This window comes from Apaloderma vittatum, unplaced genomic scaffold (genome assembly GCF_000703405.1).
Source record: "Apaloderma vittatum isolate BGI_N311 unplaced genomic scaffold, ASM70340v1 scaffold12407, whole genome shotgun sequence".
Classification (NCBI taxonomy): domain Eukaryota; kingdom Metazoa; phylum Chordata; class Aves; order Trogoniformes; family Trogonidae; genus Apaloderma; species Apaloderma vittatum.
In genome coordinates, this window is record NW_009726772.1 from 25953 (window position 1) to 43068 (window position 17116).

A 17116-nucleotide genomic window follows, 5' to 3' on the forward strand; every position below is an offset into this window, starting at 1 on the left:
GTTGGCCCAGGTAGATCTGCATCTGCCTCGTCCCTCCCTCCGGGGTGCTCAGTCACTAAACAGCACTCCTATTTCACTCTATTTTATTTTATTTTTCATTTAAAGTAGGGAACAAAGTAAACTGTGCTAACAATCTGGTGCATGTCGCATTCCTATAAAGAAGATATAATGAAGGAATATAAATTTCAAAGGATATTTGCAGGGAAAAGAGTGGGGGAATTTGATTAAAAGATTAGAGATTTGCAGACATCCAGTGTTACTTTAATTGGCTTCTAGTAGTGTAGGATGGGATGGCACAGTCTTGTGCATTTCCTCGTACCTAGCTGTGCTCAGGAAACCCCAGAACCTGCTTGCGTACCACACAGCACTCTTGTTATTTCCATTGAAATTGGGTCATTTTTCCTGTTCTGTTTCCAGTAATCATTTGAAATTACAGAGCAGGTGCTGTGGGTAAAGCCATGTGTCCGGATTCAGGTTAGCAAAGTGAAAAAGGTTTACAGATTATTTCTTCTACTTTTATCTTGGGTTCGTTTTTTTTTTAAATTAATTTTTCAGTGGCCTGCTTTGCATTAGGTGAACGTCAGGATTCAGAGCTTGGCTGGCCAGAGGCGCAGGAGAGCCGTGCAGCTCCCTGTACAGAGCATCCCAGGGGTGGGACCCTCCCTGGGCATGCGGGGAGCTCCCAGCCTTGCCAGCGGAGCACGGAGATGCCACCACCCGGATGCCTGACACCGTCAGGTCTCCAGTGAGGATGGCAGGTCCCCTCTGGGAGGGTCCCCTTTGAGAAGACGCAGTCCTGGGGTCACCAGGGTGGACAGAGCATCTCCTCATTCTGGTTGAGTTGGGTTGAAGGTCACAGGACCAGCGTTGGGCATGAGGCCAGACCTCGAGCTGTGTTTTTAAGTGCTGTTCTCTTAGACAACCAACACCTACAGAAACCTACTACTAACAGAGGAGGCATGTTCTCTGTTTTGATGTGTTTAGAGTGTATTAATGCCCACTTACCATGCGTTTCACATGTAATTTTTCAGTTTTGCATGACACCGTGCTCCTTTGCATGTTGATAGTGCTCTAAAACCAGTACGGAGGGTGTGCCACATTAATCGCAAGACTAACATTTAAATGTGGTTTAGAATTGTGGATTTAATGGAATTAGTCAATAAAATCATCAGTCTCTCACACTCATCTTCTCTTTCTTTGCATATTCATTGTAGAGGATGTCTTATATCTTAAAGGTAAGGGTAGATAAATCGTTTTGGCTTATCGTGTTCCTGTTCACGCTTCTTGTGCTTGCATGACCCTAATTTTGCCTGGCTGTGTCAGTAAGTTATCGTTAGAGTCAGTAGCGACTGGCAGATATATTTTGAGGTAACACTCAAGAAGGATTTAGTACTATGGTACTTAAACTTCCCAGCATGCCTCTTCTCCTGCTTAAAGTCCATATTGCATGTAACCTACTAACACACTAATTTCTCCAAGTCAGTAAGACTTGTAACTCAGTGAAGGAGATAAAAGCTTGTGTTTCTTACTTGTGGAGTCGTAGCAAACACTAACTTTGTGTGTAGTTGTTCTCTGTGTATGTGGGGGGGGGATTTAGAAGTTCAAATAAATTGTGTGCATTTAGAAGCAATGTTTTTTGTTGGCTGTTTTATACTGGAATTAAAATCAAGTCGAGGAAGCAAACAACATTACAGGGTTTTCTAACAAAGACCACAGAGTCAATAAGCAGGCTAAAAGTGCTGTGACTGTGTTGAATTATTTGGCTAAAGTATCTTAGCCGAGGGGTTGAACTTGCTAGAGGAGCTTGTCCTGGCCCAGACCTGCAAGTGCAGTTCCCACCACCGTTCCGGGGAGCGATGGGCCACAGCTAGTGCATGGGAAAGGCAAAAAGCATCATTTTCCCCGGCATTGTAATTGTCTGCTTTGTAGTTCTCTAAATGTGTTGTGTGTGACACAGATAGCTGCATTCAGCTGCGCTGCTCAGCCGTTTGAGCTGCGTTTGGTTCTGGTTAAACACAAGAGTCTGTTTCTCTGTAGGATTCCAGCAAAAGTCCGAAAACAATGAAGAAGTTTCTTCCAAAAAGGAAAACGGAGAGAAAACCGTCTGATGAAGAGTTTGTTATTCGGAAAAGTAAGTGGTGTATTTTTCTCTTCTTCATGGAGGTTTCTGTGTGCTCAGGTGATCTCCACAGAGCTTTGAGAGCAGCCGTTCTGACAGTGCAGGATGCGGCAGGGTGCTCACGATGTGAGTGCTGCTGAGCGCTGGAGCCTTCTGGAAGCTCACCAGTGCTCAGCCTCTGGCAGACCCTCTCCCGGTGTGCTACGAGCCTCCTCATGATTGCTAGCACAAACGTCACAGGTCGTGGGTGGTCTTGTTCTGTGTATGGAGCCAAGGAACTACTTCCCAGTTGTTAAAAGCTGCAGCAAAACTGCACATCAGCAGTCATCAAAATATGCCTGAGAGCTGGGACAAACCCTTACCTGTCCACTTCAGCAGGTCCTGGAGCAGTTTCCCTGGGGGACCAGGGAATGAAAAATGGCCCTACCCCTGCAGGGGTGTTCACCTGCAAAGAGAGATGCTCCCTGAAGTCCACTTGGGACACTTCTCAGGGTTTTACGTGAAAGGCCATGGTCGCCCAGCGGTGAGCTGCTGTGGTGTATGGCTTGAAGGTCAGTTGTCTCCCTTGAGAATACAGCACTGAGGTAGGGCTTAAAATGAAGGCTTCACATTTCCAAGTCCTGCACTGATGTGGCTGTACCAGGCCCCTCCTAGCAGGGCTGCTCTGCCCACCCTTGTCTGGTGCTGCCTGCACCTGGAGTCAGGCATTGCCCTGCGAGTTTTGCCGAGGCGAGCAGCTAGAAGTGCATTTTCGTACCATTTAGTCACGGTGCTCAATGCCACAAAGGCCAGAAAATGTAAAGGACCTCAAAAATGAACTGGGCAAAGTCCTGGATACAGCATCAGTCAAGGAAACAGCGTGCTTTTCCCTTGAGGGACTTGGGCGCAAGGGCTGGGGGAGATGAAGCCAGAGCTCTCCACCTTTTGCAATAGCTGCTTTGTCTGCGGTGTTTTGCAGGTACTGCAGCGCTGGAGGAAGATGCTCAGATCCTGAAGGTGATCGAGGCATACTGTACCGGGGCAGGTTTCCAGCAAGCTCTCAGCTCAGGTGGGCACACAACCACATTATTTAGGTCTTTGCCTGCAACACTGATCACCCGTCTGGGAAAAACCAGATGGTTGCATCATAGAGCAACGAGGCTCATGCTAGGAAACTGTGTGGTGTTTAATCTTGAAGATAAGGGAGCTTCAACTTCGTGGTTTAGTTGCCATTGTTTTTCTTCTAAACACAGAGAATGAAGCAGGTAGGAGGGCAGATGAGACACAGCTATTTCACCAGCTCTTGTTAGGAATTAAGCAAACCTAGTCAGTGCCTGTGGCTGTCAGCACTGAAAACCTGATGGTAATCTCATGTTGCATATAGCTTTAGAAAGGAAGCATGAATATTATCTCTCAATCTTGTTGAAGAACAAGCTGCTTCATAAGAACCTATCTAACGTCTTTAACTCTGGAAATATAACTACTTGTCAGTGCTGGTGAGATGTCAAATTAAATCACTGAACTATCAAATAATGGTACATTTAAAAAAGGGAGAGCGTGTTTCTTCTGAGAGCTCTCGACCCTAATAGAATGTTTTCATTTATAAGTCATGATGTAGCTTTAGATGCAATGAGCTCGCTTCAAAACTTTCCACTTGCTGCTTTAGCTCCAGGTGAGGGGTACGTGTAAGCCTGTATTTCACTGTGGCAGGTAACCGGCAGCTACTCGAGCCCCCGCGTCCCCGCCTGCCCCAGGCTTGCAGAGGAGCGGGGAGAACAAGGGCTGCATTTGCCGGGCTGTTTCCAGAGCAGCCTGGGCATCAGGGAAAGTCTCACTGGTTCTTCCTGATGGGTAATTCTTGTGCACAGGCTCCCGTAAAGATTCCATCCCCCAAGTCCTTCTTCCTGAGGAAGAGAAAATCATCATAGAGGAAACACGAAGCAACGGCCAGACTGTCACGGAGGAAAAGTAAGCGTGGCTGCTCTCCACTCGCAGGTGCCCTTGTCACTTTTTGGAAAGGCGTTAAAAACCAATGCCCTCTCCTTCCCTGTCTGTGCCGAGGAGCTGGGCTCTTCTCACCAACTGCTGCTTTAGCCCTGGCGAGAACCACTGGGCTGTTTCAGTTGCTATTTTGTCCCTTTTTAAGAAAGGAGCTGCCTTCCCAGCTACTCTGACGTGGCTGTAGCCCTCTGGGAGTCCGTGTGCTGGGTCTCGAGGGCCAGTTTATCAAGTCTCAGAGCTTGTCCGGATGTAGCTAATGGGGTCAGGGAGGACAGAAGCAAACAAATGGCTTTTTTTTTTTAACTGCTGATATACTGGGCTGCTGCTGCTGCCCCTCAGGAGCCTGCCTGGCACCTTGTCTGTTAGTGCTCCCAGCCCCTTATAGAGCTTCAGCATCTGGGGGACTGCACTTAACTGCTGCTTTTCTAACCCAGACAGCACATTCCTTTCGTGCTTGTTTTTTTTTGCAGCATAACCTCAAGGAATCAAGGCCATTTTACAAAAAATGCTTAGGTATTTACAGTTTTAAAATCATTGCTATTTATTGCAGTAGCATAAACAAGGAAGCCAAAGCCACAGACCTTTGCTGATAACTTAAAGATAGCAGAACAAGTTATTTTTCTTGAGTTTTGAGAAAAAAAGCCCTGAATTTTGGACTAGGGGCCTGTAAACGCTCCTGGGCTGTGTTTCCAGAGTCCCCTCATAGCCAGCAGTGATTGCAGCAGCCGAGTGCTTGCAAAGCAGAAGCTGGAAGCACCTTCCCCATCAGCACCTTGCTCATGAAAGCTCCCATGCTGTTGCTATTTTGCTGCACTCTGGCTCTTTTCATTTCATTTTTTCGGTATTTCTTTTTGCAGGAGCCTTGTTGACACAGTTTATGCACTGAAAGATGAAGTCAAAGAACTGAAGCAGGTAATTTGAGTGGGATTGTGCTGAGAGTTGAGCAAAAGCCAGCCAGGCTGCGCCAGGTCATTGGCTTTAACTGCTCAGTGCCCAGGAAGTCTTGCAGACGCTGGAGGAATCCAGCAGCTCCCTGAATCAGCGTCAGTCTTTTTCTGGATTAGCTCCCTGAATCAGCTCAACACCCAGAGCCAGCAGGAGAGAAGGAGTAATTTGTGGTAACTCTAAAAGCTCTTTGAGTTTGTTCGTTTTATAGGGGTCTGGTGGATACCAATTGTTGTAGAGTCAGAGGAAAACTGTTCTACTCCCTCCAGCCAAAGCCTGGAGATGGGAGAGACCACCCTGGAGAACAGAATCCTCCAACTCAGGCTAAAATTAGGTTTCCACGAGGATCTTTCTGCCTGCTCAAAGTCACTGGGACTTCCATGCAGGTCTGTAAGATTCTAAGGGTCTGCTTGAGATGATCGGACCACAAATAACCTGTGCTGTCGGTCCTCACAAGCTGGCATGTCAAAGGGCCCTGGCATTAAGTGCATGGGCGTTACCTGCATCTTCATACCTTTATTCTTCCCCTCGCAGGAGAACAAAAGGATGAAACAGTGTTTGGAGGAAGAGCTTAAATCCAGGAAGGACTTGGAGAAGCTGGTGAGAAGGCTGCTGAAGCAGACGGATGAGTGTGGCAGGGAGGACACGGGGCGCAAGTCGTCCCTGATTGCCTGATTTCTGGGAGAAGCTGCTGGCAGTGGTGTGTGACCTCAGGTGTTTTTTGGGAAGCGGAACTGGATCCTTTGCCTCTTTTTGCTCCTTATTTTGTTGGTTTGGGGAATTTTGTTACCAAAAAAAAGAAGTCATAGAGAAAAAAAGAAAAAAAAAGGTAGTTTTGCTTCCATCCAATAAGGAAATAAACCAGAAACAATCGATCATCACAACTAAAGCAGTACGCAAGCGGTCCATGATTCACAATTCATCTGCAGCAACTAATACCTCATCGTACCTGCTACTGGGAGCAAATACAAACTCTGCTAATGTTTGCCGCTCGCAAAGGGTTTGGCAGCAGTTCCCTAGAGGAAGCTTAAGCACTTTTTAATGCTTTCATTCTTTTCAAAAGCACCGGTACCTATTTATTGAATGAAAACATTACTGAGGTGGCATTAAGCAGAAACCAAAAAGGACCATGCTCCTCTTTTCAGATAATCACAACCAGGGAAGCTTTTCCCATCCTCCTCCTTTTTCCCCATTAGTTGACTGTAGCGAACTAGAGCCCAGCAATACTGTGGTTCCCGTGTGGCCTTGATACTGATTAAAATGTGCAATTAACGTGAAGACATTTGAACTCCTTGGGGAAGTCAGATCGGGAGCACCTGTCAGAGCGCATGGGAAGGTATGTTGCACAGTACTGCCTCCTGACAGCTCGTGATCAGCACAACAGGTAACCGCTGTTCTGCCCCCCATCCCTTTTCTTATGCATGACCTATAACTCCTATCCCCTGCTTTGTTTTCACATTGAGTGTCCAGGTTATCGTATGAGTTCATAGTTTTGCTGTGCTTCCCCTCGCAGGACGTGCTTTTCTCTGTATGAAATGTAAACACTGCTTGACCACAAAAAACAACCCCCCAGTGTGCTGGGTCCCTGCTCCCTTCTGCCCACGTTAGGCACCCCAGCGCTCCTTCCCAAAGGCTGGGAACGTAGGCAGTGGGCACTTTCTCCCCGCACCGCCCCGAAGGGGCTTTTGGCTAGGAAAAGGGAACTGTCTCTTGAGATAGGAAAGGTATTTATGTTTATGCTCTGACAAGAGCTGGAACGCTCCTGGGGCAAGGCTGTACAGCCCCCTGCACAGCTCCTCAAACACAGCGCACAGGCAACATGCGTATGTATCAGCTATCTTATCTGGTGTTACGCCCTAGTTTAGAACTGGTATTTTCCTTCCTTCCTTAGCAGCATTATAAAAGTAGCCTTCTCTTAAAGTTAATAATAAATCTTACGTATATCGCAGGGCAGCACGGTCCCAGGGTGTGCAAACACACCACAGCTCATTACAGTCACACCATTACATTGGTCATGAAGGATGATGGTTACAACTCCTATCTTGCAATTACAATTTAGCCAGGGTATAGCAAAGGGTATTTGAGGAAAGCTAGACTCAGAAACATCACAGAGAGCGTAAAAAGAAACCCTCTTTAAATCTGAGCTGTTTCAAGAACGAAACAGGTCTTTTTTCCTCCGGCTGCATTTGCCATCTGCAGAGCATCCCAGCTGGATGGCAGCTCCCCACAGCCCCCCCAGGCCCTCAGCTGAGCGGTTTGGTCAGCAGTCAGGGCCTCCTGTGCTGGTTAATTGTTTGCCGGGATAATGACCTTCACCTGCACACTGAGCGTGTCACACCCATGTTCTGGGGCACAGTGCCCAGACACCCCGGCATTCAGCGGTCCCACTGCCTGCCCCAGAGCAGGGTAAGGACCGAGCTGGCGACGTGCAGCTAGTGCGAGAGAGCAAACCAAGGGCTGTTCGCACTCCGAGAAGAGGGTAGAAACGTTTCCTCACCGCTCCCCCTTCCTCCAGTTTAGCTGAAACCCGTGCTGTGTGCATATGCATGTTTGTAAGATGTAATGTGATGGAGGGCACGCTGGGACATTTTGGATCAAGCGTTTGTCAAGAGCGAGAAGCCAAAAAAAAAAAAAAGACAAGAAAATAAAATAAAAAGGAAAAGAAGCCATGCCGGATAGACAGCAATGTTTCCATATTTACTTTGTTTACAGTGCTTTGTAAATAAGTTCCAGTGAGTCTGTCTTTAGATGGATGTTGTGTCAGCTGCCTTCCAGTTTATCTTTGTCATGTAGATTTATTTACTGTAACTACTTATGCAAGTTCAACTTTTCTAACATGTTTTTATTTTGAACAGTTTTTTAATTGACATTTTCAACAAATAAAGAAGGATAAAAATCGCTTCTTAGCTCTCGCTGCTGCTTCCTTTGTTTCCACTATGAAACCAAAGCCGGTGCTTGCTCTGGGCATCCCTGATTTGCTCAAAATGTCCGTGGCTGCATCCCCACCATTTACTGGATGCTGATGGTGGTGCTGGTGCAAATGGTGGTGCTGGCGCTTGGGCTGGCGCTCCTGCCATCAGCCAGACCTGCAGCAAGGAGGATACCTGGTCCCAGGGGAAGGAAAAGAGTTTCTATCCCTCCAGCCTGCTCTGCTAACAAAGATGCTTTATGGAGAACTCGCTGCAATCCGCTGCACTGGAGTGTCGGTGTAGATTAGTGACTTCCTGCCCGCAATTTTTTTTTTTGTTAGTAAGTGTATGGGTTTTTTTCTGGCAATTAGGCGTGGTGGCAGGATTTCCTTTGGTCTACCGCTTGGACAAGACCTCTCCTGCATGCCGGTATTTTTAACTCTTTGGTAGAGACGTGCCACGTCTTGCTGAAGCGCGAGATTTAAGGGCAGGAGCATTGGACCCTGCTCTCACTCCCCAAACACAGCAGTCAGAGCGAGGAAAAAAAAACAACTGAAAAAGAAACACTGGCCTTAAGCACATCGTGGGAAAACACTGAAGTCTGCAAGGGAGCTTGATTGAACCCCATGGCACTGTGGGGAATTATTGCAGAGGCAGAGCAGGGCCCCGTCCAGACCCCAGAGCCTGTGGTGGCCAGAAGAGCAAGGAGGAGGCATCCCCCAGGCTCATTTTGGAGGGGGCACCTCACTCCTGGTTCCCCACGAGGTACCTGGGCTCTCTGTCCTGCTCACCTGCTACATACAGGGTCCCTTTGGCTCCCTCTTCTACACCAGCTCCTGAACAGCCCCTTTGCATGAACCAGCGGGCAGCACCAGCATCCTTCAACCAACAGAGCTTGCCTCCAATTGACCATCAGTGTGAAAAAAACCACAAAAATGACCCCCAAGTGATTAATCTGCAAAGCCCAAACCACTGCTGTGGCTGGGGATGACCTGGAGGTGCCCAAATGTGGTGGGCTGCTCCTATTGACTGCCCCAGTGTGGCACTGCTCCATGGCACGAGCTCCCCTGAACCCAAATTGAAATTGGGAGGAAATTGTCCCTTGCCCCCAGGCAGGGGTGCACGCAACGGGTTTGGCCTCCTGGAAGAGATAGAGGCTCTGGCAATGGGGATCTTGCTCTAACCAGGGGAAAGGGCTGTCTGAGAAGAAGGACAAAAAAAACCAAATAACAAAAAAAGACCCCAAAGTAGCAGACAGAGATGCTAGGACAGGCTTGTCACCTGTCCACCCACCGTGCACAGCCACGCAGCACGTGGACAGCCATCGTCCAGCTCCTGCTGCCCAGCAGCCCTGGGCTCAGTGGCACGAGCTGGAGAGACACACGCTCAGAAACTGGCATCCCAACCTTCTTGGAGGAAAAAGGTCCAAACTAAAAATCTAATTTCTTATACAAAACCAAAAAAAAAAATCCAGTAATCTCCTGGTAAGCTCAGAGTGTCTTGAGCCATACAAACACCTCTTCCAGCAGACAACCACGCTGCTGCTTGCTCCTGCCGCTGCTCACCCACCCTCCCTGTGCCAGTCCTGCTGATGTGCCCCGTGTACGCACTACCCTCTCATCCCGTCCTTCCTTCTTTACTCAGAAAGAACAATAAAAATCAGTTCAGAAACCGTAAAATCCACAGCCCAAAGAGAGTGACAGAGGTGCCCCACGTCAAGGGAAAAAGAATCAATGTATTAACGATCTTCAAACTTTCCACGAGGAAAGGAAACCTGCACCCGCCACGGCACCAGGCAGGGGCTGGGGAGGAGAACAAAGCCGCTCGGGAGAAGACCACAGCTGGATGGTAGCAATTGCATCTCCTCCCCTCCCACGCGCTACCTCACGTCTGAATCCCACGGGCTATTTTTGGCAAGTGAAGAAACAAAGGCAAAAAACCAAAAGCCCCGGGAAAGGCATCAGCACTGGCAGGGGGCTGGGGCCAAACAGGCAGCCTGTGGGCAGGGGAGGCAGCAGTTGGCATCTGCTGCTCTTGCTGCAGAATTTATTGAGCTGCTTTATGCATATTTTTTTTCCTTCTCTCTTTAGTTGTTGCCCGCAACTCTGCATGGACTGTGCATCACATTTAGCGATGTGATTTGCAGCTCCTGGATCCCTTCTTGGTGATTTGGGGCAGGGACCGCAGCCCAGCCCACACCCTCTGTCAGGTCCTCCTGACCACTGAAGCTGGGGGTCCGTGGGGGGCTTCAACATTGTGCACTGATCATGATTTCCCCTTGCCCCTCAGGAGCAGCAATGCTGCTCATGAAGGCTTTGGGCACCCAAGACTGGCCATGCACATGTTCCTCACAGCTCTTCCCTCCTCTTCCCCTACGCTCTCATTCCCAGACAGCTTTTTCCACTTTCTCAGACCATGCTAGTTTGCACGGTCTTCAGTTTCTCCTGTGGCTCCCGCCACAACCAGACACTTCCGCCTTCCCTGTGGAGGTTTGAGGCTCTCTGGCCACACCAGCACCGTCTCCATGAGCCTGGCTCGCAGAGAGTGGCCGGGTTTCAATAGGAACAGGGATGTGGTGGCACCCACAGGACATGGCGGGACCCACATCACCATAGGAAGCACTAAGCACCCAGTCCTTGCTGCCCTACACATGGTGGCCATAGGTTCCTACCTTGTGCAGCCTCCAACCCTCTGCTTCAAAGCACTGCAGACTCCATGACCTTAGGGTAGGCAAGAATAGTCTTCCAGCCAGGTGTCCTAAATCACCTTAAATCAGTTCCTAGCCCTCTGCTCCACAGCTGTGTCAGAGGCTCCAGCCCCAGTTCCTCGCTGCCTCCCCAGGGCAGGGGAGTCCCTGCTCCTCCTTCCAAGCAAAAAGCCCCTGGTGCTTCCTGGCCCCTGGCACCCCAATGTGCCCCAAGGAGCAGGGTGGTGTGGCTGCCGCTGGGTTGACTGTCCGCCTAGTGCCTCTCACTGCTCTCTAAGTCCCCAAATTCCAAGCAGGACCCTAGGAAATCCCAGGGCTCAGAAGGATGAGTGCTCAAAGCGTCCTATCTCTTAAGTCATCAGGTGTGTTAGTTGTAGGGTGACAGTGTATGAAACCCCACACTCGGGAAGGGGAAACTATGAACGTTGAAATGCAATGCAAAACACAGCTACAGCCACACGCTGTCCCTTGGCACACGGTCCCTCTCTATGAATATAAGGTGGCTTTAGTTAAAAAAAAAGTGGTTTATGCATGGCGTCAGACAAGAGTGAGCCTTTCCCTGGTGAGGTTACGCAATTTTGGAGAGCAGCCGACAAAGACATATGAAATTATAGTAAAACCTGGCCAACTCTGAGCTCTCCTAGGCCATGCCGGGCACCCAGCACTGTGATGCAAGGACTGCCCCATCCATGCCAACAGTGTTGGCACTTGGCACCGTGTTAGGGACAGACCTGCAGCCTTTAGCCAAGCCCAAATCTGAAAGCTCTTCCACTGGCAAACGTGTTGGCTTCCAGGAGTATTTTCAAACCTTTGCACTCCGATAAGTGTGACCTGTATAACTAAATACTCCAGAATTTCCACCTTTGGCATATTTAGATACTTTTTAAAAACACAACACTAACATCTTTGTGCCCCGCTGTTGCTCAGCTCACCTTCCCTGTGGGCCAAGCTGCAGAAGAGGGTTGAGTAGACCCCGGTGTGCAGTGTCACCCAGGTAGCCCCTGCCCAAGAGGAGGTCCTGCCCATCTGCACAGTTCTGCTCACCTGAAACACCAGGAAAAGTGCTGCTGTGGCCACGTCTTTACTGAGGACAGCAAGAAGATGCTCTGCACAGGCACCTTGGAAGGCTTGGGAAGAAGCAGTTGGTCGTGCAACCTCCATGATTTCCTGGTCCTCCTCCTAGGGTAGGAGGGGTCTCAGGAGAGGAAGCAGGTCCCAATTTGATGATGTTGGCCAATGCTTCTTCCACAGAGGAGTGAAACTGTCCACGGGCAGAGGATCCTCCACCTGCACAGGTGGGAGGAGGACAGTCTGAAGAGCGGATTTGGCTCACTGAGCAGAGCATCGCTGGTGCCTTACCCCCACTCTGACTTGAGATCAGCAGTCCCACTTGGCTACTGATCACCCCTTTGATATGGAGCAATTCGCACCAAATGTGAACCCAACCAAGGCAGTGTCACGCTGAGCAAGAGGACTGGTTGAGTTTCATAGGTAAGCATGGGTGGAAAAAAGGGGTTTCTCAAGATGAAGCAGACGGTTAGAGTGGCAACAATGCATCACCAGCAGCTAGCATGTAAGGACAGCGCTTGGCTGATTGATTCCTTTAGAGGAGACGTTCCTAAGCCTTTTAATGTTTTTCCGTTGATGTTTTGTAAGCAGATTGGCATGGGAGATATGTATGAACCTAGCCTGGCTGGAGCACCCTGAGCCTACATCGTTAGGAAAGAAACGTTGATCATAGAGTGTGCTAAATAAGGCTCCTGTGACATAATGGGGACATCCAGCCTGCCAGGCATGCTGGGCGGGGTGGACCCAGACCCACAACGCCAGCACATACCAAACTGTTGGCAACGAAAGACAAAAGCAAAGTGCAAATAACAACACTTTCAAACTTTGTTCCATTTGTGTTCTCAGGGCTCCTTGGCCCTCATTAATAAATAACAAAATATACAAATTAAGAAACAAGAAAACCAAAGAGGCAGAGGAACATAAATACGGGAAACAGGGGAAGCCACTGCATTCAACAAAGTGGGGCTGGACCCCCAGCTCAGGGCAGCCCCCTTCTCACTACAGCTTGAAGATGCCAAAGTAGTTGCTGCCTTGGCTGTAGGCCACTTTCGTTGAGTCTGTCACGTTGACAAAGACCATGTCACCTTCCCGGAGCTTGAAGACACCTCCCTCCCGGATGGACTGAAGGTAACAGTGAGACCCGGTGGTGTTGTGTGTGTCTAGTCCCTTCAGCAAGAGCCGATCCTCTTCCATGGGGAGATACAAATAAATATAGAGGGTGAAGGGTGCCAAAGTCTCTGCCTTGGTGCAGAAGCTGACTTGGGAGTAGATGTAGTAGAGTCCTGCCTCCTTCACCTTCAGTTTCCCGTCCTGGTAGGATATTGCGTTGCTGTTCATGGGGCCATACATCGTTGTCGTCCACTCTAGCACTGTAGGGGGAAAGCATGTCAGATGAGCTGGGAGAAACAGACGTCCAGTTCGAGCAGGGTCCCTTTCCCCATAGCCAGAACATGTTTAACCTGTGTTTCTGGTCACTGGCATTGACCCCCTTGAATCAGTTATGCAAGTGGAGGAGCATTTTGCTTCCTTCATCCAACCAAGTGGAAAAGCTTAGATTGGAGGATGGCACACAGTTGCCACCATGGACCAAACATCCCGTGTCCATCCCTGTCGGATTTCTATCTCCATAGCTTTCAGTGACACAGCCATCGAGCCCTCACAACACTGCCAAAACACACTGCAGCTCACACCTTCAGAGGCACCTATCCTAAGGCATATAGTTTTTCAGAACTGAGTGCTGCCTTTCTTCCAAAGTCTCTACTCCACTTGGCCTCCAGAGAAGTCAAGATTTTGCCAAGGAAGTGCAGAAAAATAAGTCTTGCAATTTCAGTCCCTGGCAGGGTGTAGAACCAGAAGGGTTTTGCATGGCAAGTGCTGCCTCCCACCACAAGTGGTACCTGCCCACATGGACCTGTTATTGCCATGGCTGTGCGGGCGCTGTTGGTGTCATCGGAGGAGCTTATGAACACGCACTCCCACTGGAGTCGATGCAGATAAGACAGAGACCAGGAAGCCATGGCCATAGGGCCTACGACCTCCTGGAGGGATTTTGGACGTCTGCTTTCCCAGCCTACAGAGATATCTGTGAGAGCGTCAGGAGTGAGCAGCCCAGCCCCACGGGGAATAACAGGTTCAACAGGCCCAGCAAATAGTCCCAGTCCCTGCAGTGGGGTGACGTGGGTGGTCCTGGGGGAGCCCATGGCCCATGCCCATGCATCCTGCAGGGATCTTTCCTCTGCTCTCGACTGCTGAGGTACCGAGCCAAGCTCCAGGCAGCTGCTGCTCTCTGTGCTATTTCATCCTGCTTTATAGGCTCAACAACTGCTTAAGCAGGGAGTTTTAAAATGCAGCGAGTTTCTCTCATCTTTGATCTTATCTAACACTAAGCTTTCGACAGGTAGATTGAGCTCTGGGTGAAATGCTGCGTCAGAGATGGAAAGAACAGTTGCTGATTACTGGCAGTTACTCCAGAATTAAATCAAACACGCTCAGATTGTGAAATCCTTGCTAGACTAAGACCAACCTTGCAAGCTCTTACTCGCTTCGGTAACCCTTGCACTTGCAGGATATCCCTCAGCTAAGGCTACGCTGGAGGACGGGGCCATGAGAGCAACCGTGGTCTGTGCAGAGGGATGCACAAATCCAAATGGATTTGTGTAAAAGTTTCTCAAATCTAACATTGCCATAGAGGTGAATAAGTGAAGCTTGCCAAAACCAGGTTGGAGCTATCTATGTTACAACAGTAAAGTCCTCAGCCGGCCCATCTTACTACCAGGACCACTACAGGTGAGAAGAGGACTAGATCAGCAGATACGGTATGCCAGCAAAGCCCTCCTGCAACAGTCACTCTGCCAAGATATGAGACCAGAAAAGTGTTGCATTTTGAGTCCAAAAGAAGGGAGAGTTTGGTTTCCTTAAATACAGAGAGAAGCACTTTTCCGCTCATAAAAAAACACTGTCAAGATTAAACCACCGTGGTGCATTTCTAGGCAGCGGTGTACAAGGCTGCTGAGGACAGCCAGCATGGGATACACAAACCCAAGGTGGCACAGGCTCTTGTGCTGGTGATCGCTGGAGTTTTGCTGTGCTTTGGGAACATTCTTTCATGCTGGAGTCGTATTGTCCCTGTCCCTGCCCTCATAGAGCCATGGGGAAGGATTGCAGAGCCTGGCCGGCGGATGTACGTGGCTGTGCCCCACTGCCTCCCTGGCCAAGGCAGTGTCAAGGGCCTGTCTTACCTGAGACTTTCTTGTCACTCTTCAGACCTGCCAGGTGGGCTGCAATCGGCTTCTTCGTCTCCACTGCAATATGGAAATGCCGGTGTTATTGATGCCTTAGCTCCCATTGCTCCCCACCCCGGGCAGCAGAGCTCCTCTGCAGGGACCCTGGCATTTCCCACCCTTGGTATTTCTCTATAAACCAAATCCGGCTCAGAGATGATGTCTCTAAAGTCCTCCCACACCTATGAGTGAGATAGGATCTGGCCTCTGCTCAACAAAGATACTCAGTTGCCTTCCAGGTGGAAGCTCTGAGGGATAAAGCCCTTGGAAGAGACGGTGCCACCTTGCCCACTGCAAGAAAAGGACCTTGATGTGTTTGCCCCTTACCTGCCACAGACGTCTCATTCTTGTGTGTTGGATGAGGATACTCATGGTGCTTGTGGCCTGCAATGTAAAAAGGCCATGGATTTAATACTGGATCCATTTTTACTGACCTCAGGCAATGTGGCACCCAGAGCCACCTGCCCTGCTGAGACAGCCAAGCCCAGTGCTCCCTTCCACCAGCCCCACACCGTGCACAGCCCTACCCCTAAGGGGATGGTCCAAATCCCAACCCCATCCCCTGCGTCCATGCCATGACCTGACGCACCAGTGGGCTGTTACGGGTTGAAGGAAACCCCTTCCCCGGCCAAGCTACTCCTCCTGCCCCTGGCAAGCCACAGGTGCGCTGGCGGCACCAGGAAACTCACCTCTCTGCATTTCAAACTTGGGCTGTTCCTTGCTGGATCCCCTGTCCTGTAACAACAGCAAAACCATATTTTTCTTTTAAGATGTACAAATCAATGGTTTTGACAGCTTCTGTATAAGAGATGCTCTTGTCACTTCTTGGGTTGGTGCTGTTTGGTCCTGAGGGCTCTACCAGCTCTCGGCAGAGAGTACCCGAAACCACAGAGCCCCTCCAATACCTTCCTCAGCATCACATACAGCCGTGGGCTGACTGGCCGTTTGCAGCAGGGAGGCTTGTAGAGCTTGTGATCTTAGGTTTTACGCAATTAAAATGGAGTGATGGGGAAGGTGTTTTTGGAAAAAAATTTAAAAAATTTGTTAAAATCTTGTTTTCATTTAAAACTCTGTTGAAGAGCTGTGTTGTAGATGCTGCCCAGCAAGCCGGGTACATTCCTGTCCCTACAAGAGGGGTTTTTCAGGACTACTGAGCAGAGCCCACCTCAGGCACAATTTTCTGTTGTCAGCTGGGTATTGATGCAAACCTGAAGGTTTAGCTGAGGCATGTGATGTCACCAGGCACTGACAATGAGAAAGAAATGTCCCTCTCCTGCTTGCTCTAGCCAGCACAACCCCTCCTAAACAGTGAATTCAAGGGCTGAGTAGGCTGAGAGCACCTCACTCCTGGCTGGGCAGCCTTCAGCTGCTCCAGGAGGACAGTGCAGTGCAGGCTGGCTCTTTTGCACCTAAACATACGGAGCTACTGTGCTGGCTGGAGGTGCCATCCCTAAGTCCATGAGGTGGCATTTGCACAGCATCCTCCTCCTTGCTGGCTGCAGGGAGCTGTGCTGGCTGGCCCAATCCTTGCACCAGGCAAAGTGGGAGTAAAAGCACTCACAGTGGAAGGTAGCCATGAGCACCCTCACAGCCACCCAGCACAGTGCCAGACGGCAGAAGATCAATATTTTTCAGATGGGGATCAGAGCGTGGAGCCAGGGTGGCTGCAGCTCCGTTCCTCCCACCATGAGCCCTGAGCATCCTTTAGCTGGATGTGCTCTGACCAAGACTGTTTTGAGAAAAAAATGCAGATCTTTCAAAATAGTACAAAAAGTATATGGTGTAGAAAAGGGCATGTGCTATGCAGCCCCAAGGTAAAGGGGACCCATGGTTTTTAAAAAAGCTTTGGGTGAAGCAGGATCTTTATCCACTTAACAGCAGTGTACCTTGCACTGGAGGTCCTGGAAGCCCTTTAAAATCTTTTCACAGTCCAGTAACGTTGACTTCTGGCCCTCTGCCGTCTGACATTTCTGTACTTTCCTCAGGAAGATATAATCTTCATTTAAACTCAACACCTCTTCCATCTGCCGGTGGGGGAGAGAAGAGAAGGTGAACGGGATGTTAGTGGGAAACTGCAACAGCTGGCAGCGGAGCCGCACTGCATTCC

The 17116-nt window shown here is 49.5% G+C and overlaps 2 protein-coding genes across 3 annotated transcripts in view; one reads left to right on the forward strand and one right to left on the reverse strand.

Moving 5' to 3' along the window:
* The window catches only part of ARHGEF6 (Rac/Cdc42 guanine nucleotide exchange factor (GEF) 6), a 29567-nt gene extending 23407 nt beyond the window's left edge, over positions 1–6160 (forward strand). For both annotated transcript variants that reach the window (XM_009873410.1, XM_009873411.1), the window contains exons 15-20: positions 1215–1235; positions 2038–2131; positions 3078–3167; positions 3967–4066; positions 4957–5011; positions 5579–6160. In XM_009873410.1, coding sequence (XP_009871712.1) covers positions 1215–1235; positions 2038–2131; positions 3078–3167; positions 3967–4066; positions 4957–5011; positions 5579–5719 — 501 coding nt within the window. In that variant the 3' untranslated portion in view covers positions 5720–6160. The remainder of the gene's footprint in view (positions 1–1214; positions 1236–2037; positions 2132–3077; positions 3168–3966; positions 4067–4956; positions 5012–5578) is intronic.
* Positions 6161–12727: 6567 nt separating this feature from the next.
* CD40LG (CD40 ligand) overlaps positions 12728–17116 on the reverse strand; it is a 6310-nt gene continuing 1921 nt past the window's right edge. Inside the window, exons 2-6 of the mRNA XM_009873412.1 lie at positions 16896–17033; positions 15699–15744; positions 15337–15393; positions 14968–15030; positions 12728–13098 (exon numbers count right to left, since the gene is read on the reverse strand). Of these exons, the coding sequence (XP_009871714.1) occupies positions 12728–13098; positions 14968–15030; positions 15337–15393; positions 15699–15744; positions 16896–17033 (675 nt within the window). The remainder of the gene's footprint in view (positions 13099–14967; positions 15031–15336; positions 15394–15698; positions 15745–16895; positions 17034–17116) is intronic.